Source organism: Macrosteles quadrilineatus, unplaced genomic scaffold (genome assembly GCF_028750875.1).
Source record: "Macrosteles quadrilineatus isolate MER2022 unplaced genomic scaffold, UCM_ALF_1.0 Scaffold_8__2_contigs__length_117827958, whole genome shotgun sequence".
NCBI classification, from domain to species: domain Eukaryota; kingdom Metazoa; phylum Arthropoda; class Insecta; order Hemiptera; family Cicadellidae; genus Macrosteles; species Macrosteles quadrilineatus.
In genome coordinates, this window is record NW_026542601.1 from 23,847,750 (window position 1) to 23,869,094 (window position 21,345).

Below are 21,345 nucleotides of genomic sequence, written 5' to 3' on the forward strand. Positions count from 1 at the left end.
TCTTATGTTTGTACTAAAGAGAACTATTTTAAGCACATTTACGGTAAACATTGTCATTATAGTGAAAATATATGTACTTGAAACGTATTATTAATGACAAGTAGCTATCACAACTAATCGTAACAATATACTTTTAAGATGACAAAAATAATGCACTTTTATTAAATTTATATAATGGAATGCATCTACAGTTTACAAAGAGAATGTACATTTACTATTGGAAACCTATTTGCCAGGATTAAAGGAAAGTATTCAAAAGGAAATCGGAACTTCTCTTTGTTGTCAGATCGCAAAAATATGCAAATGGTTTTCTTCCTTGCCTTCTCTAGAAATAAAAGATTTTTCTTTGTTATAGGTAAGATAGTTTAAGGTTCACACACAGTTTGATATTTGGAAAAATGGAAATCACCAAGTGAAATTTGGTAATTCAATCATTGAATGTAGTACCGGCCAAATTTAGGCCTAACATTCGTCTTTGTAATCTAATTTATAAGTTTAAAATAGAAAATATCTTCACTTTTATACATTGTTAATGATCCAATCAAATTCATATATGATGTTCACACCAAAGCTGTAAAGGTGACCGGACTTCTTTCTCTCTGTAATCGATCTATCAAGAAACCAAAATGATAAGACTTGTAGGTCTTAAGAACTGTACTAGTATTTTGAATAAGCCCTTAACCAAAAAGCCATAAAAAATATCTCCATAAGCCCGAAACACTTATTTAGTAATGCAGCGTCAATAATCAAACATACATGCATTCGTAAAAGAGTTAAATTAATTGTATTTGATATGTATTTTAAACGTATACATCTATCAGATGTATTACACCCATGTTCGTGTTTATGTTCATGTTGTGTTGAGACCACGAATGTGTTTACAGAGGAATGTTTGCCAAGTCTGGCTTGACATTTAGGTGATTTATGATCTTAGTTGGTTCTTCTTTACAGTAGACGATATTTACCAGAGAAAAACCATGAGAAATTCTTCAGCATAGTCATATTTTCGTACTTTTCAACTCTGCTGTCCTGCCATTTTAGTTGATATTTGATTCATGAATAAACCTATACGAAAAAGAGATAAAATTATTTCAATCATTAACAATTCACTAATTGATTTCTATAACTATAGGAGACTAGGATTTGTCACACTTGAAAAGCATAATCATTATAGCAACTACTTATAAGATTTTTGAAATATTATTGAGTCTATATTGAAATTTAACTGTGCAATATAAACATAAGTTGGCTTAATACAGTGTACAGTGTACTCAATTAGTGTCAATAAATTGAGCAGTTAATAAACATATACCATCATAAATAACCACAATTAAAATATTTTAATTGATAAAATGGAAGAATTACCTTATCCAACCACAGTTGCTAGTATGACAACTAGTTTCGTTCCTTAGAACATCGTCAGGTCATTGTAAGCAACCACATCTTCAATGTATGTATGTACATTGTGGTATGTCAAAAGATTTTTTAAAAACACTGTCAGAATCACAATAGTAAAAACTAGTCATGTTGATCAAACTATTAAAATTGAATAAAAAGTGATAAAACTGGTTAAAACTGTAAAGGAATAAAATATTTTAGTGAATTGAAAGTGTTGTATAAAATTTTTTAAGGTCGTGTTATAAAAATACAGTATAACACAGAAAAATAGTTTTGAAGTTGAATGGGTATAGGGAAAGAAATCAAAAGGTTGCCAGTCAGATCCTGAGAAAAGTTTCTAGCTCTTAGATTGTATGAAACTAAGCCCAAGAAAGAATCGTCACTATCAGCTGATCTTGGTCAGTAACAAAGCTACACAGATCATCTGACTCTATTCACCTCAAAGTGCGCACCTTGATTTTATCGATGGATTTACGTTGCTGCTTTTAAGTATTCATAATAATAATTGTAATAATAATTTTTCAGATTTTTTATGTAACAACCTCATTGATCATGACCTTTTTCCAACCATGAAATAAACTTGCAAATTACTTTTAATTGCATCACAAATTTTAAACTTATTTTTCAATTGCATTTATTTGTTTCAGGGATCGATTTGGATGTGAACCTGTAAGGTAATGTTAACTTTTTTACTATATGTGAGTAACATAAGATTATAAAATACCTATTATGAAACATATTTTTACATCCAAGGAACTATTATCTTGAGTTCGTTCAAAATTGCATCAATGAAATAGTTCTAATACAGCATTATGTAAAGAAATTTTGCTATTGTTAAATGTTAAGAATGACGCTTTGAAGCATATTTAGTTAACATCGATGTTTAGGTATTTTATAGATTACATGTATAAATATACAAGAATGCCCACCATGGCTACCAGAATACCATTAGCAACGAACACTTAACATAAAAATAAACTGTAGTATCACAGGTTACTAACTTTGTATGTTTTAAGGGTTGACATCGTTAAAAATAATTTGATAATATATTATTACTTCACATAAGCAGGGGTTTTAACATGCAAAGACTATAAACCGTTTATCAAGCTTCATTCCAAACAAAGATTGTGTGGCAATCATTATGTGTTAAGGCATAAATGATCGTGAGTTTTCCAAATATCGATTTCGCGCATGACAATTTCTAAGCTACTGGAACCCATAAAATAAGTTTACGAGAAAACTGTTCAAAATGCAATCATATAGCGTAGTAATGGTGATGAGCAAAAACCAGTTAAAATACTTTAGGAATCGCATAACGTACGTAACGTGACATTTTATACACTGAAAATACTTTCAGTTTCAATGTTAGACTATATTTTTTAACAACTTTACAAATACTTCTGCCCGAGTAGACGTATTTAGAAATATTTTATTTAATTTTATAATTCTGTAATATACATACAATTTAGTATTTAGTTATGACACGCTAGAACCTCGGGTTTTCTTGTAGATTCCATCGGATTTGCCTAGAATCAAATGTTATTGGCCCAAAAGAAAACGATTCCTAGTTTCAAAGTAGGTTTAAAAAAAAGTTTCATAGGAAAACTCATAGATCCTTTTATCTAGTGTAAATGTTGAAAGTTTTCAAATAAAAACTCATGTCAAGGTACAGGGATAAGGCAATTTTAAAATACTTGTAATACTATTCATTTGACGGTTAAACGCCAGTAGAATGTTTCAGTTAACTAGTAATTAACTTCTTGATCAGCATAGTACAATAAATTATTAAATAACCTAAAATTAAAAAAAATACGACAAACAACTTTAAATAATATTTTTACTCTCAAACTGTTTACTCACAAGACGGTGTGGTTATTTGTGTAGCTAGTGGGCGAAGTGAGTGCAGCAAAGAGAATTTGCACTCGTGTTACACATTATATATTTCCTACAGTTATTATAAAGCATACAAATTATTTGTCTTTCAAACGCTTAACAACATGTTTTAGTTTGGGTTAAATCCAAGCGATGAACGAAATGGGAAACACTGCAACAGCTGATCGTAGTCGTAGTATCTTTAAGTGTTGCCAACCTATTTCCAAGCGTACACGGATTACGTACATAATAAAAGCACGCTGTTTTGTGTTGTTTGGTTGGAATACTGATGTGCAATAAAGTACAGATTGTGCGACAAAGTAAAAAGTGCAGCAATGTTGTGCAGCAAAGTAAGTAAATGCATCAATTAGCAGCTTTCTTTGCTATAATCAGTGCAAGGAAGCCCACTTCGTCTGGTGACTGTAGGAAAAATGCATATAAAAGATATCATACGCCTACTGGGTAATTATGATGATAGGAGTGTTCAATCGTAATCGATCACCACTTACCATATTTTATTCGTGTGTCTTGTGAGTAAACAGTGTAAGTGTAAATATATTATTACAGTGTTATTTGACGTATTTTGGTACTTTCAGCTATCAGACGTTTAAGGAAATCCTGATAAAATTATTACATGAAGAAACGTTAAAATAAATATTTAAGAATTATTTTTGACGAGTCTTTCCTCATCAAGTTTTAACAAGCAGTACAAACTTAGTTTAAAGGCCAGAATGTATTGTTAGACCCAATTTCCCCTTACAACGGTTTCTGAACGTTTTTATATTGAAATATCTCGCAGTTAGTTACTTCTTCATTATTTTTTTAAACTCTTGTCTACCTTTACTCACGAATCTACTTTTATATTACGTTGCCACTTATAAAATTATTATAATTCTAGAATTATTGTTTACTATGTATAAGGGTGTTAGGGAGTATAATAACAAAATCTTGGATGAAAATATGTCATATCTTATATTTCTATCTCATACTCTTCTTTCTTCACTATTATTTCAAGCAGGGAGCATTATCACAGTCTTTGAAATTCTTTTTTCTAACAATTGTTATACATTTTGTTTTGTGAGAATTAGTGACATTTGTGAGAAAACTGACTTCATACGTAAAACACCTTTTTACCCATTTTGAAGTAATCTGGCCAAGATATAAAAAAATGATTTCAAATCTTTTGTTTAGCTTAAATTCTCTACTGGCATTTAAGAATATTTACCGCATAATCAACATTGAGAATAATAAAAAAAATCTTACATGTTCTAATCCAAATTACCAATATATGTGCTAAATAAGCATACATATAGTTCCACGCAATTGATGAAAACTCAACAAATGCCAGCCAATCCTTATTTACCTTTATCATACCTTTATAATACCTTTATCATTATTTATGCTTTTGTTAACTGTCTGCAAAGAACAAAAAGAATACCATATATCTTGGATTTTTTGCCCAATATACGGATTGTTTCGTCCACTCAAACACCCAAATATGTAGATTGTAACACATTTTTTTTTAAGTGGCAATATGTAGATTTCAGTAAACGTTTAAATTTGCTCTATTGATACTTCCAATAGGCTACCTTTAACCTTTTACTGGACGAAAGAGAGTAGGCTACTGTAACATTTCTATCCACCGGACGTTTGTTTCTGGACGTCATCTAAAATTTACAATAAGAAGATAGAATAATATATCAACTGTAAGATGGATAACAAGGATAATTCTGAAAGTGGCGTTCTTTATATTTTTTAAGCAAGGCGAAACAGTTGTTATAATATGGACGTACTTATCATTTACATAATAACTACAGACATTTTATAGGGGACGATAGATAAACTGAAGGGTCTGTCTATATTTCTGGAAAAATTACGTAATTTGTGCTTATAATAATCGTATACATTATTCCAACCCACTTTAGTGAATAAGCAAATTTACTTGCCCATTCAGTAGTTTTAGAAAATACATTTTAAAACTCACTCTCTGACCTTTTACTTTTTCAACGCTTACCTATGCAAAAACCTATATTTTTATATATAATATTTATTCAAATGGCTATTTGCATTTTTCTGTAAATGACAGTTTACAGTGTTTGTGTATTTCAGGCCCACGTCAAGATGGAGCGGTAGCCGCAGTGACGGTGGATGGACCAGCTGACACTCCGGTACACTGAGTTGCTGACGTCACAGGCCGAGGGATCACGTGGTACTGAAGAGGGAGGAAGTAAACATGGCGACGAACGAAACTACAGGGATGGAAATGCTCAATACAGTATGTGCTGCAAGAGTTGTACAAATCCGGAAATGCAAAGAATATTCGCGGGTGAAACTGTGTGCACGGGCAACAGTAGGAAGTTTAGTTGTAGCGGGATACTTACAACGCAGACTGAACGGAAACCCCAAAACGAGTTGTTTTATGAACATTTCAAGGCTGAAAACCCAAAAACTGAAGAAAGGAAAGGCTTTGATGACACTAAGTACGAACTGTTGTGCGATGTATTCGTCATCAGACGCCACAAGTGCCACACCAGGACTCACGGTTGGTGGCGAACTGTGTTGTGTGCGGTGATACTAGCTCAGCTGTGTTTGCTGACGTCATGCAGGACTGTGAGGACCAAGTACGGTGACGTGTCAGGTGTGATAGTGACCCCGGACAACAGGTATCTGGACGCTGTGGAGGTGTTTAAGGGTATACCGTACGCGACGCCACCCGTGGGGAGCCTCAGGTTTATGCCTCCAGTGAGTGGTGCTATGTGGCAGGGCGTGAAGATGGCCAACAGGTAAGACAAAAACCATTAAAAATAATCTTAATACACCTCTATAGGAAAAAGTACTAAGAAGGGGTGCAATTTTAATGCACTTTGCTCCTTAGTAAGAAGGGTGTCTATGTACAGACTAGAGCCTATTAGTTGGATGATGCCCCATATGCACATCTATGACCGATAATTTTAAGCTACAACGTTTGTTCTTACTGGGATTCTTATTCTTTTCTCCGATTATTTTACCATGGAGTGTTTCATCTTCAGATTCAAAACATAGATGACTGTAAAAGATTGTATTTTACAATATTATTTATTGTTACTAGGTTAATTAATAAAATACAATATCAATGTTAATTTTAAAGGTTCAGCCCAGTGTGTCCTCAGTCCCTGCCTGACGTCACCAACGACACGGCGGCTCTCAGGAAGATGTCTAGAGGCAGACTAGAGTACCTCAGGAGGATGATACCCTACCTCAGGAACCAAAGTGAAGATTGTCTCTACCTCAACGTTTATGTGCCTCATGTCGTGTTGGGTAAGCATTATTGTCAATTTATATGCGGTTTCCTGGTAAAAAAAAACTTCAAGGCCTATTTAATATGTAAACTTGCAGTTGTGTTTCTGATTCTTGTGTTTACCAGCAATTTAACTATCCCATTGTTCCAGGAGACCCTCGGGAGCCTGTTCCCTTATTCCCAGTCCTAGTCTACATCCACGGTGACTCCTACATGTGGGGTGCGGGCAGCCTGTACGATGGTTCCGTACTATCCAGCTATGGTGGGCTGGTCGTCGTCACCCTCAACTACCGTCTGGGAATCCTAGGTAAGCTCAATATTTTGGTAGGCAGGTGATATATCTTTATTATTACTTACTTGGGAAACTGTTCGTAATAAGGAAATACAATAAACCTAAGGAACATTGAAGAACTCATCTTAGTGTCTCTTAGTAACTCGATTGAAACTGCAGCTTCGTTGGTGAATTTATTTAAAGCCAAACAGTAGTTTTGTAGTGTAAAATGAATGAACTAAACAGTTTACCACTGACTAAGATCAGCTAATTCTACAACCACTTGTTAAAAGACACCTGGTTCCAGTTTTAAACCATCACAAATAATCGACTTTACTCAGGATCAAACTGGCGACCTTCCAATTGCTAGCAGTTGAACCATTCAATGGCCTATTTATCTGTGTTACCGTTATATGGTTCTATAACAGTTACCAATCACAATACCTAAGATCCTCCAAAGCCCTTGATTGATTTATCCAAGTGGTTCGCCTGGGTTGGCCAGAAAACCACTCATGATCAACGACTTATTGAGAATACTTTTGTTTTTAGTATCAATTTAAAGCAGTGTTTGGGATAATACCCCCTTATACGTAGTATAGCACTACAAACCTTCTTAAAAATAATAAAGGCACAGTACGCTATACAAATATACCTACACATTTTTTGATGAATACTATTATGAAAATATGTAAGCAATTTTCATTCAAAATAGATTATTCAAACCTATTGTGAAGAAAGTGCTAAAACATTTTTTTACGACAGTAATATCTCTATGAATTTTTAAATCCAGGTAATTACGGGAGAACAAGGTATTTAAATGGAAACGAGTTAAGAAGTAATGAATATTAATTGAGTTTAATGCAGGCTGCATTTAAGTCTTCTGTTCAGGTAATTTAGAGAATTGGTATTCTCTCGAGTCCGACTAGTGTCTCTAAGCTTTATTCAAATGAAATCAAGGCGTTTCCAAACTTTGTTAAGACAATTGGCATTCCTTGATTGCAATCAGAGCAAATTATTTTTAATTTGCACTCATCTTAAAATGTTTTCATTTGCTTCTTTAATTGTTCAACGTATTGCAATTGATTTCCATGGATTGCAAATTATTGGGATTTTGTATATTTACTTTAATATAACCAAGTACATTAATTGCATAATAAAGATGTTACGTGTTACGTTGTAGTCTTGAAAAAAAAAATATTATCTAGGTGGAATAATACCAATCTACTATGTGATTAATCATGATTTACAAAATAAATTAATTTAGATTATGAAGCTAAGTAGGTTATAACTTTAATGTTGTTTGTATTGACTTTATTGCTAAACGATATAAAAACAGCAATGTCAAAAGAATAACTAAATTAACACCAATTCTATTCTCATATTGGGAAAGCCATTATTAAAACTGTATGATAAGCATGAATATTAACAATATACATCCCATATAATAATTAAGAGTTAATATACAATTGTTAAAGGGAATGAATCAATAATCTGTGTGGAATAACAATTTTCCTAACTAGGCTATCGAAAAATATTTGTATTTATCTTTTTGCCTTTTATTGTATTATTTTGGCAAAACATCGAATCCATGTAGTAAAATTTATAAAAAGAGAGTTATTAAGTTACATCAACTGTGAGCACTCATAAAATGATTCTAAAAGATTTTGTCTAAAGGATTTTACGTAATTATTCTCTTTCAGGGTTCCTCAACACCAACTCCGGACCGTCCAACTTCGGTTTGATGGATCAGATAGCGGCGCTACACTGGGTTCAAGAGAACATCGCGTCATTCGGTGGTGATCCTAGGAATGTGACAGTGATGGGGCACGGCACTGGGGCAGTGTGTGTCCACCTTCTGGCGACCACCACGGCGGTCACTGAGGGTGAGTGTGGGGAGGGAGGGTAGAAGAAGTTTATGAGATCCAACCCCTTCCTGAGGCCAGTGATTTTTTTTGTGGACGAGAAAAACATAAATATTCAACTAAGTAATGATATATTAATTAGTTATGAGTCAAGTAGATAATGCATTACCCCTTCACCTCTATCTTGCTTATAAATCCCCTACTCACATGTTCCAGGGTCACTATTCCAACGGGTGATACTCATGTCGGGGTCCGCACTGTGTCCCTGGGCGCTGGTCCGTGATCCCCTCAAGTTTGCGAGGCAAGTTTCCCGCCACGCCGCGTGCCCCTGGGACCGCCAGCTCATGACGTGTTTGCGTCAGCGGCCGCTAGAGGTGTTGACGTCCGTTCCAGCTGACCATCCCCAGTTCATCACCGCGTTCGGCCCCAGCGTGGACGGTGTCGTGGTTGGTGGCAGACTCGGTGACGAGGGAGAAGGTGAGGAAATCCTTCAGGTTAGGATGACCTTGATCAATTTCTTCCAAATCAGGTTTCCCAAATTACTTGTTAAATTAAAGGTTTAATTAGCCATTGAATTGACTTACAAAGAATATCTATCGCAGACATAAAAATATGGAAATCGGAAAGACCAACTACAACACTTGTTTGTGGTGAAATACAATGGTTCGTGTAGATCTTGGCCAACCATATGCATCCTGCCATCGTTTTGTCTGACTTGTAAAATCTTTCCAAAATTGAGACATTTTAATTGGTCGTCTTCAAACACTACTAGGAGTTCCCCAGCTGACATTAGCAGGTTCACATATATTAACAATAAAATATGTAACACGTATGTATGTAATACTCACATCTCTAGCTTACTTATAATACTATTGCCATACATTTAATAGTTAGATATGAGACAAATTTATGATTTCAATTAATGAAATGGTTAAATTTCATCTTATCTATACACGTTGTTTGACTTTATAGAAAAGTCATTAAACGTGATCGCTCCCTTTGAATGTTATTCTCTGCTCACAAAGACGAATTTCGATGGTTTGGATTTCCTATGATTCGAAGTGACTGAAGAGCTTTCCTCGATTTGCAGAAGACCTGCCACCAGCCCCACACCATATCCTGGGCCTGCTGCGACGCCCCCTGGTAGCTAGGTTATCCAGGTACCCTCTACTTCTGGGGACAGTCAGACTGGAGTCTTACTTCGCCTTCACAGCTGACGACGTGCAATACGGCGTCGAGCCTGACAGGAAGGCGAGGCTGATGAGAACATTCGTCAAAAACACTTACAGGTGCGTCCACCTTAGTGGTATTGCTTCCATGTGTAATAGTTTTTATCCAAACAGAAACCTGTTGTTGAAGTTGATAACACATTGATGAAACGTATTTTACCACAGGTATCACCAGTCAGAGATCCTAGCTACTGTCATGAACGAGTACACAGACTGGGAACGTCCTGTACAACATCCCATCAACATCAGGGACGAGACTATGGATGCACTCAGTGACGCTATGGTGGTAAGTAGATAAAACACATACTCGTATTACTCTCAATCAACATTCCAAGCCGATTCATATACTGGATTATCATTCTAAGCATGTTTGTGCCACGTATTGATTTATTCTACATTATACATCCGTATATTTGACTCTCACTCTGATATCGCAAAGTTTGACTTATTTCCTAAAATAATCCGTTCTCTGGAGGGTCTACCCTATTTTATACTCTGTGTTATATATCACACCCAGTTTGACTTATTTCTTACTGAATTTCTCAGTTTCAGCTACGTTTATCCTCAACCACATATTATATGAAATGCTAAATGAAGATTAATGTTTTACTTTAAAAATTAAAACGTTTGTGTTCAGGTGGCTCCTATTGTCCAGACAGCAGACCTACACTCTTCAAGTCGATCCTCAGCGTTCATGTACGTGTTCGACTATCAGACTAGGCTGGGCGACTATCCTCAGGTAAATAAAACTAAGTTGTCGATAGACCGAACCTGAGCGAAAACTATTGCTGAAATATAATCCCTAATCCTTTGCTGACTTTTGTAGGTTAAATTTACATGGTAAAATTTAGATTTAATATAGACCTATGAATAAAAAGCTTTCACAAATTTGTCATGTGAGTTATTTTATTTTATTTTATGTATAATCTTAGATTTTGAAATATAGATTCAGAATGTATAACCAAGCAAAACTATTAATGAAATAAAGTAGTTGAACACATTACCGTGGAATGCCCTGAGGGTTTGGGTTGAATAATTTCGTAATCCAAGGGTCAAGCGTCAGAGGTAATTACCCCCAGTTAGTTAGTTAACCTCGTCCAAACTCTTTTCCTCCCTTTCAAACAGTTTTAAAGTAAAATTACCTAGAGCGAGTAAGCTTCTTTTTAAAACTTGGATAATTTTTGACAGATCGTTAAATTGAGATAAATACTATTTAGGTAATTTTAATGTTAATTTTATCTTTATTCTTGTATAATGAGGCTACAAACGGAAATTCTCAGCTATCTCGTTACTTTGTAGTCAAAACTAAAGACATATTAAGAGAATTATTATCTACGAATCTTTGTATAAATTAAATTCCTAACATTTTATGCACATTACCAAGCTCATTTCAAACTTTTGCACCTAGGATGAAACAAGTAGGCTAATTCAGCATCATCTTTAATAATTCATCAATTATGTTTCTGTCAAGCCCCGCTTCTTTTGTAGCAAGGCTGCTAATTATAATCAAATATCAGCCTAAAAGAGACCCCAACACGACTTAACTTAACTAGCAGGCCCTGTTAGTGGATATACAATTATTATCAGGTGTTGCAGCTGAAAAATTTAAATGCTACTGTACCAGCAATCTTATCCTAAAATGCCTGCCATACTGCCCATATCACGTTAGACTTTCCTGAGAATAAAATTTAATTTCTCCTAGGAATTTGCGTTTTATAACGTAGCTGTATACCGGTGCTGCTTCCGCTGCTGCTAGCGGCATGATCATGTACTTACTGACAAATGGTACTTGTAACGTAAATAGAACCATAGATAAAACTAGAACCCTCGTAATTTTGGAATGTTAAATATGATGCAAAGTCAATTATATAACTCAGCGTCTAAGTATTACAGACGTTGTAACTTATTTGTGACAGAAGCAAGGCTGCGTCCATGGAGAGGAACTTCCCTACGTATTTGGGGCTCCGCTAGTCTCCAGTATGATGCACTTCCCTCGGAACTTCACCAAGACTGAAGTGCAACTAGCTGAGATGACCATGGACTACTGGACCAATTTCATCAAGACTGGGTAAGTTCTCGTTCATTAAATAATTTTTCAATGAAACCTTTTCTTTTGGGAATTTATCTTATATAAAAATCTAAATTTTGGTTTTAAATAGTGCCGTAGTTTTAGCTTGAATGCCTGTATCGAGGAATATTTGCAGAAAAAAAGGACAAGAGCTTCCAAAACATCTGTTAAAACTACGAATTCTTGTTTCACCATACCACACAAACACTGATTAATCATTTTGAAAAAAAAATAGAACACTTGATCTGCAGTGAAAACATTATTGTATTACAAAACTTAGTTGTATCAAAGATTCTTTGACAAAATAGTCCTCCTAACTGATGATACACCTGCCATAATAGTATTTGCAAGTTTGACAGCACATAAATGAGCAAAAGCTTTGTTTTTTAGGAGGGTAAAATACCCACCTAAAACTTTTCTGGTGTGAATGTTCTTTTTACACGCTTAAGATATTAATTATTTAAATCGTTCCTGAAACTGTCATGAATGAGACCTGTGCAAGAAAATGAACTAGGATTAGTCATCAGAATAAATGCAGTAAATTTGATGTGAATGTTTGGTAAGAGTCAGGAAAATCTAACTGAATAATCCGTTAAAGCTGTCCTCGACTGCATCCCTCTAGATAGCCCAGGTTTAGCATAACCATGCAATATACATTGGCATTGTGCTTCGATGCTGTTGCACCTGCAAAGCATTACCATAGTATTGGTCTTGCATTGAATATGCCTCGATTATACTGTATCAATATCCCATTACCACAGATAGAACTACTAGGTTTGCCAAGTTGAGCAACATTAAAGTTTATTTGTGTGCTTATGCATACGTCATTATTTAATTTGTTTTGGTTGTTAAAAGTATTTTTACGAACCATGCTCTTAAAAAATTATGAATTTTAGTTTATAAGTTTTTGTTTATAAACCAGTGGTTGTGGAGACATATCCCTTTAAGGAAAATCTTTGTGAATGTAGAGTTATTACATAATTATTTACATCAATCTTTCAATGTTTGTACAAGATCAAGTACAACATGACAGTGACTACCACAACGAAGCCAAAGTTGGAACGTCAACAACAGTAATGGAGAAAAACAATGTCCGAGAGTGAGTTTGGCAAATTGTAATGTACGTTCCGCCGCCGCTCATAATTGGAATGGCTCTGTTTTCGGCTTGTGTGAAATACGGCTCTGCTGTGTGGGTCAGTGTTATACACTCGAGGGATTTCAATTTCTACTGTGGATTGTCTCTGAACTAAGGACGAGTGAAATAACTGTGAAGAAACGAGCAATATTTGCCGGGATAAAACACATGCAACAAAAATATTTAAAACAAACTTACTAGTGGTGTCTATTTTAAGTTTTTTTACTGGTCTTTGTCCGGATGAAAAAAGGAATAGATATTTATTGAAAATTTCTAAAGCTTTCAGTGCATTGCAAAGATCTGACAGGGGGTTTGATCAACATAAAAAAGTTGAAATCCAAACAATAATAATAAATAGGTGTCTATGTTTGGAAAAATACTAAACTGACACTCTAATAATTCAACACCAAAATATTAATAATGTCATTTAGGTTTTCGTCAAAAAAGTCAATTTAAATATGAATATTTTTTTCTTGGTATTATTGTACTAATTGCGAGGTGAGTATCACAGCAATTATATTAATTGCCACTACAAATGTACACAATGTGAATACCCAACAAAACTTAAGCCGTTGATTACAAATAGCATGTACACTAGCATCTATTACGCTCTATAGACGAACATGTTATCCAACAAAGAAACGGACCGATCACGTAGTATCATCCTTATACAGGGTGTTCATTTGAAAACTTTCCATATCTGTTGTGTGCAAAGGTAAGGCTTTTAACACTTGTTTGTTCTCATTTCCCCCTAATTTGGACATGCCAAATCCAATAAAATTATTTTCAATTTTGAAAAATGCCCCAAAAGGGCCCAATTTGGGGGGTAGGGGTGCTTTTTGAGAAATTTTCAAATGTAAACATGGGTTGTGTGATGCATCAATTTAAAGGTCTAATCACCCCGATCATTTTGGTGCAAAAAAAGTTTAATTATCTTTAACCGTATTTACAGGGTGGGTCAAAACGTTTTAAAAAAGGACTTTGAAGTTAAGTACCGTATTACCCTAACTACTGAACGGAACAGCGCCAAATTTCTTTCCAAGCTTATTCTTGAGCTACTCTTTAAGATAACTTGTAGTAAGGGCATTTTCCAAGTTATTTTCTAATTTTTAAAAAATCTCAAATTTTAAGAATAAAAAAAAGCTGAAAACTCAAAATTCTTAAATAGCAAGGTATAACAAATTTCATACCACGTGAAAGGTCCTTTTTTAACAAACATTTTACTAAATAACTTCTTGATCAGCATTGTACGTGTTATTAAATTTACGGAAAGTAAATAAAAAAAACGTCTTATAACACTTAAAACATATATTTACGCTTATACTGTTACTCACAAGACGGTAAATATACAAAAACGATGGTAAATGGTGATCGATTTCGATTGGACACTCCAATCATCATCAGACCCAATAGGCGAAACCTATTGGGATTCGCCTATTGGGTCTGATGATGATTGGAGTGTCCAATCGAAATCGATCACCACTTACCATCGTTTTTGTATATTTACCGTCTTGTGAGTAACAGTATAAGCGTAAATATATGTTTTAAGTGTTATAAAACGTTTCTTTTATTTACTTTCCGTAAACATTTTACGTATTTAAGTTTTCTTTATATCTCTTACTGTTTAAATATTGCAGTGGAAAAACATAATTTTCCATGGTAAAATTATAACTAGTTTTCTAATAAAACACATTGCACTTTGTTCAACGATCTAGTAGGATTCATAACAAATTGATCGACTACTTTTACGTGTGTCAGAATTCATCTTGGACCCTTCATCCTGTTCTTTTCTCATTGGTAACTGAGCCAGTTTCAGAAAACTTCCTAACTAAATCATTTACAGCCATATGACTCAAGGTTATACCTGGATATCTATTGTTAAACACTTTGCAGTTATCCTGGAACACTTTTGTTATGACCAATAAGTAAAATAAAGTATATTTTTTTAAGTTTACACCATATTTGATTAGGTACTACAGGAAATGGTACTTTTGAAATTAGTACTACCATTGACTAGTCAATGGTACTACAGAAAGCGGCCCACGCTTGGGTTTTTCTCATCAGCTATAAAACTTGTTTCTCACAAAGTAAAACGTAATGACTTGTTTGCCTATCTCCCTAAAAATAATTATGAATCGTTTCCTTCAGTTATTGCACCATTTAATGTGTCTAGAGACGAATTTTGGCTGTTTTATTAGAAAACTAGTTACAATTTTACCATGGAAAATTATGTTTTTCTACTGCAATTTTTAAACGGTAAGAGATAGAAAGAAAACTTAAATACGTAAAATGTTTGTTAAAAAAGGACCTTTCACGTGGTATGAAATTTGTTATACCTTGCTATTTAAGAATTTTGAGTTTTCAGCTTTCTTTTATTCTTAAAATTTGAGATTTTTTAAAAATTAGAAAATAACTTGGAAAATGCCCTTACTACAAGTTATCTTAAAGAGTAGCTCAAGAATAAGCTTGGAAAGAAATTTGGCGCTGTTCCGTTCAGTAGTTAGGGTAATACGGTACTTAACTTCAAAGTCCTTTTTTAAAACGTTTTGACCCACCCTGTAAATACGGTTAAAGATAATTAAACTTTTTTTGCACCAAAATGATCGGGGTGATTAGACCTTTAAATTGATGTATCACACAACCCATGTTTACATTTGAAAATTTCTCAAAAAGCACCCCTACCCCCCAAATTGGGCCCTTTTGGGGCATTTTTCAAAATTGAAAATAATTTATTGGATTTGGCATGTCCAAATTAGGGGGAAATGAGAACAAACAAGTGTTAAAAGCCTTACCTTTGCACACAACAGATATGGAAAGTTTTCAAATGAACACCCTGTATATACTACGTGAAGCCGATTTCTACGAAACACTACTCCTCCGTTAATAATAGACGGATTTTTACAAACGACGTGTCAAAATAAAGTATTTTTTGTGTAGAGGCCCCCTTTCACCAATTTCTGTAAAAAAAATCCTTGGGCTTTGCCCCACAGGCCATCAAAGTTGGAGTTTCTCCCATAAGATTAACATGGGGGAATCTAAATATTTAATTGGAAACTTTGTCCCCACTAATTTGAGAGAACGGCTGGGCGTAGAAACTTGGTAGAGGTGTCCAAAGAAAGGTCTTGGTCCGTAGATGAGTTATCAAAAGAAAAACTTAGCAAAATCCCTTAGGACTCTGCCTCAGAAGCCTTTAAAGATCCCTCCATAAATAGAGTTGTTTACATTTTGGCCATGTGAATATTACTTTTTAATGAAACAGCTGTTCATTTTTAAATTGTATTTCAAACAACGCACATTTATTGGGAGTTACTGAATTCTACCAAATAAGTATTTGCAATGTTATTTTCTGATTTTAAAATTGATTTTCTTCTTTACCATTTCATTTTTTGCAATATAACGTTCCATTACAAAATCAGTGGAAAATCCTTTTATCACAGCAATTATTAAATTATTTCTTATTTAACTATCTTATATCTATTGTACGGGTTGGCGTCTACCTTATTCACCAATTTTTCCTAAATTTTATCATATTATTCTACACATTTGGTCAAATATTTATGTAGAAATAACTTATCTGCTCTTATTGTGTCCAATAAAATCCAACTACAAAAGATCCACCAAGACGATTTTAACTTAATACTATTTAAAGGTTCTTCCAAAGGAAGATATACCGTATAACATACTAATAATAACTCCGATGACGTACGGTATGGGGAATATTTTATTCATTGAATAATTAACCAAATTTAGCAACTAACGCAATTAATATCATTATTGTTTTTGCACTTATTACTCTTTAAACAATGCTAAATACTCAAAATATGTATATTTCACCCAATTTATCACAGTTTGATGAATTAACGCAAGCCTTGAAAGTAACCGTCGATTTCGACGGGTTTTACCTAGTAAACATAAAATAGCCAAGTAACAAAACAGTTAACATTGTAGTCATCGTTAACACTATACACATTAATTGCGTCCTTCTAAAACTGTTTGCATCTTAACTGTGCAGTCAAACCTCTATAAGACGAACTTCAAGGGGTAGAGGAATTCGTATTATCGAGGTATTCTTAATAAAGAGGTTCGTATTTTCGAGGTATTTATAATAAATGGGTCCGTTTTATCGAGGTTTAGTACTGCGTTATTCGTCTTATAAACGTTTCTCTATTGCACTGGCACGTACCAGAAAATGACTGAGGAAGGCAGACGGATCAGTGAAGGTTCATGTTGAGACAAGCTTAATTTGGTTTTGAAAACTACTTACTTTGGAGGATAAGATCATGAACAATTGGTCTTATAGAGTTCGCAATCGTCTTTTAGAGGTTTTGTAATAAGAATATTCGTTGTATATATGTTAATAAGTCCTAGCATATGCAAACAAATTCGTCTTATGGAGGTTTTTAACCCAATTACTACGTTGTATAAAGGTGTTTTTAACATTAACCTTTATGAAAGTTTCAAGGGATTAATCAAATCTTCTTATCGAGGAATTCGTTTTACCGAGGTTTGACTGTTGTATATTTAACCGCAATACTTGTCCAGGAGCCCCAACACCGGCCACGACACTGAAGTTCCTAGACTAGAGCGGCAGAGAGGGAAGATGTTAGAGTGGCAGACTTACGACAAGGTCCACAAGCGGTACCTCAACTTGGGTAAGTGTTGTAACCAACAATTTGTGCAAATACACACTGATGCATGTTTCTGTAATTTACAGCGGTAACAACATCCGGATGTGGGTTCTACAAACAGTCGTACCTCAGTCAAACCCGTTGACGATAAAAATAAAAATTATAAATAAAGATTACGCAGATTAATTTCAAAACATAAAATAATATCTAAGTATTCTTAGGTCGCTCCCATAGAATATTTGATTGCAATACAGTTTTTAATGATTTAAAAAAATTTTCTGTTAATTTACATGTACACAAAAAGTAGGTGAACATATGGTAACTGAAATGTCTCTTTTATCCAGACATGAAGCCCAAGATGAAGAACCACTACCGCGCGCATCGTCTGTCGTTCTGGCTCAACTTGGTGCCTGATCTACACAGACCTGGAGGTGACGTTCCTCACTCTCATCATCAGCTGGACCCTGACGAGCGTCCGCGGCTGGTGGACAAGGTAAACTACGTCATCACGATATGGCATGTCATCATTGGGGAAATGACCCATAACGTAGGGTTACTTTCGTTTTCTGCCTCGTCAAATCTTAGGGTTCATGTTTAGAAAAAAAACCAGTTTGGAGGTATCAAAAATTGTGGTATGATCATAGTACTAAGGTATCTATTCAGTGATGTGTTAAAAACATATCCATTCGTTATATTTGGACAGGTTAACACGCTCCCTGCCGACCGCCACACTCCTCTGTAACTGGGGGATAAGCATAGTTGGTAGTAATGTGTTAACAAACTTTATGGTTTTGGAATTAAAAAAGTCTTCGTAAGAGCATAATTCAAAAATAATAATATAAATCATTCCCTAGATTTCGATGGTTTAAAAAAACTTTATGGTTTTTGTGATGGGTAAAACCAATTATGAATGGAAACAATAATATTTTAGTTATGTGTAGATAATCTACAGCAAAATTGTGTTTTAGTGAAAGAAAACCTCAACTTTAATTGAACCACTGAATATTACAACAAAAGTTACATGAGAAATTTTTAAGGTTGGATTAGTGGTATTGTCATTGGAAGGTATAAATTGAAGGTCATTGGTATTTGGATGAGCGAACAACAAATTTCCCCGTTACATAAAGTTTACTAAAACTTATGAGGTGTCCTAGGTTGTAACGCCTCCACCGTCCAGACCTCCACCAGCCCCCAGTGACCCTGACGTCCCTCTCTCCCCGCCACCTGTCGTGGTAGCGTCCTCCGCCTCCAAGGGGTCCACCCAAGGTCACCGCCCCTCGCATTTCACCGCGCCCACCGCTCTGCGCGCCACCGTCGCCGTGGGTGGCATTCTGCTGGTGCTCAACATCATCGTGTTCCTCGTCTTCTACCGCAGAGGTCGGGGAGTGAAGTACAAGAGAAGATCCTCCTCTAGTGCGTCTGGCGATAAGATGGAGAACGGCGGACCAATGTCTACCATCTGTGTCACCTCTGGTAGGTTGAACGTGGGACAACATATATAAACATAAAAACGATGTAACCTTTTCTTATTGTCAGTATTATATTGAAGACCAAAAGTATATCCAAACACATTGAAAGAGTGTGATGCTGTTTTTTTTTATTACAACACGTGTCATATCACCTATCACAATAGGTTGAATTGTTAATAAAGCAAATCAAATTTAGAGGATGGATAAAAGCCCCGAAACAGTTAAAATTTCAACTAATAATAAAGTTAGAGATACAAAAAAAAAACTTGTTGAAAAGTAACAGGGAATAAAAATAATTTTGATACATTATTCAGTGATACGCTACCCCTTAAGAGAAACTGCACCGCTAGGAGTCTGAGGAAAATCTTAAACGTTAGGTTCATATGCACATCGAACTGAATGTATTTACTAGAAAAATTCAATGCCACAAATTTGAACTCAAACAGAGAACAGAGTTGAAAATTGTAGCCATCAAACGATTTCTTGAATCCGTCATTTTGAATCTTTGAACTAAGAACTACAAACTTTCATTCTTTCACTACCATAAGTACTGATACCATACACTGACGACTTAGTTATAAAATAATACCGTTAAACAGTGTCATTACTCCTGGAAGCTAAATCTCAATCCACGTTCAATCTGAATTACAAAAGTTGGTGAATCAACATAAAATCATATTTGTTAGTGAAGATCTAAAACACAAAACATTCACGTGGGGCCCACCTTGAGCTGGATTTTTACCTTACCAGAAAGTATATAAAGTCTCACAGGCAAGGAAAACATTCTATTGAAAAGATCCCTCAACTTGAATATGTTGTCACCATTAGGGTGATTGGTGGTACAACAGGCAATTGTTAATTCATTTGTGGTGATAGGTGCTACAGATTTGTCATCAGTTGAGACCAGACTCACCTTCACTCCAGTGCTGAGTGATTCTCTCACAGACTTGAGAAGCTTCACTCTCCCAGCGCCTGAAGCATTCCAGGGTGAGTGGTGATCAAATATTGTCAAACACTCAATATCCGTTGCCATCAAGAGTTTATTTGGTGTAAACATTATATTGAGGATTTATTGACTTCTTAGTGGCACCACATAAAAAATTAGAATATTCTATACATAACACAAATAGTAAAAGATTAAAACTAATTTACTGCTCCAAAGTTGATGAAAATTGATCACACATATACCAGAACACCAATTAAAATTTATTTTCAATGAAATAATAAAACCTCTAGATGATGCATGCTGAAAACTTAATATGTTTATTTCAATCAAAACAAATAGTTTTCTTACATTTCAAGATAATTCAGTGTTTATAAATAAGACTGTGTGTTAAAAAATGTTTCATTTCAAACATTCATAGTTTTAAGTATGTAAAAATGGCACTCCAAAAAATGTACCTAAGCTTTTAATTAGAGCACATACTATGTTGAACAACGTTATTACCTGTCGCTCATACTTTGAGTGACTGTTTTATAACAATGCTTAATTCAACAGGTCCACTGACACCCGAATCACCAGAGATCTTTCTGGAACCACCGGAAGTTCCAGAGATACCGGATGTGGCTCCTCCACTGCCACCCAAGACATCCAAGACGAAGACGCCCGGGGCCAACGAGACACTGCCCCTGTTATCTGATGGTCTTATCACAGATCTGGGCCAAGGTCAAGGCCAAGGTCGCGAGGAGATACTGAGAGTATAGCGGGCGACGTTTAGGAATGTGAAAATCTCAATTCAATTGTTATTATGATTTGTTATTTTTATGAATTAACATACTAGAACATAAATTTTTGGAAATAATTTAAATGTGTTAATTAAGAGAATAATTTTCTTAAAAAAATTATGTATTCACTTTAAATAGAGTTGTTTTGGTAAATGCCCATTCATGTGTTCCAAGTTATTGACCTAAAAATTGACAATTATTTAGTACTTTTTGGTGAGGATTGTTATCATAATGTTTAGTTTATAAGCCCTAGTGCTATGTAACATAGATTAAATAGAATGCACTTAACATTGTTTGCAATAAGAAATTTGAAATGTACATAATAATTATCATTTGTACAAAAAAACAATTTTTATTAATAAAGTGTACAAATTGAATTTTTTATTTTTCCACCTACTAGTGAACCTAAAT

The 21,345-nt window shown here is 34.7% G+C and overlaps 1 protein-coding gene across 2 annotated transcripts; it reads left to right on the top strand.

The window, feature by feature from the left end:
- The first annotated feature begins 2,043 nt into the window (after positions 1 to 2,043).
- Positions 2,044 to 21,005, top strand: LOC128999992 (neuroligin-2-like). 2 transcript variants are annotated; one of them, XM_054426822.1, is made up of 15 exons: positions 2,044 to 2,072; positions 5,380 to 6,053; positions 6,398 to 6,567; positions 6,699 to 6,854; positions 8,519 to 8,701; positions 8,897 to 9,157; positions 9,771 to 9,969; positions 10,075 to 10,195; positions 10,547 to 10,648; positions 11,826 to 11,977; positions 17,655 to 17,764; positions 18,085 to 18,233; positions 18,895 to 19,213; positions 20,086 to 20,196; positions 20,708 to 21,005. In XM_054426822.1, the coding sequence occupies exons 2-15, from the start codon at positions 5,419 to 5,421 to the stop codon at positions 20,911 to 20,913; spliced, it is 2,874 nt and encodes a 957-aa protein (XP_054282797.1). In that variant the 5' UTR covers positions 2,044 to 2,072; positions 5,380 to 5,418; the 3' UTR covers positions 20,914 to 21,005. The 2 variants fall into 2 exon arrangements, with proteins under 2 accessions (XP_054282797.1, XP_054282798.1); XM_054426823.1 differs by having other exon boundaries at positions 9,774 to 9,969.
- The last annotated feature ends 340 nt before the right edge of the window (positions 21,006 to 21,345 follow it).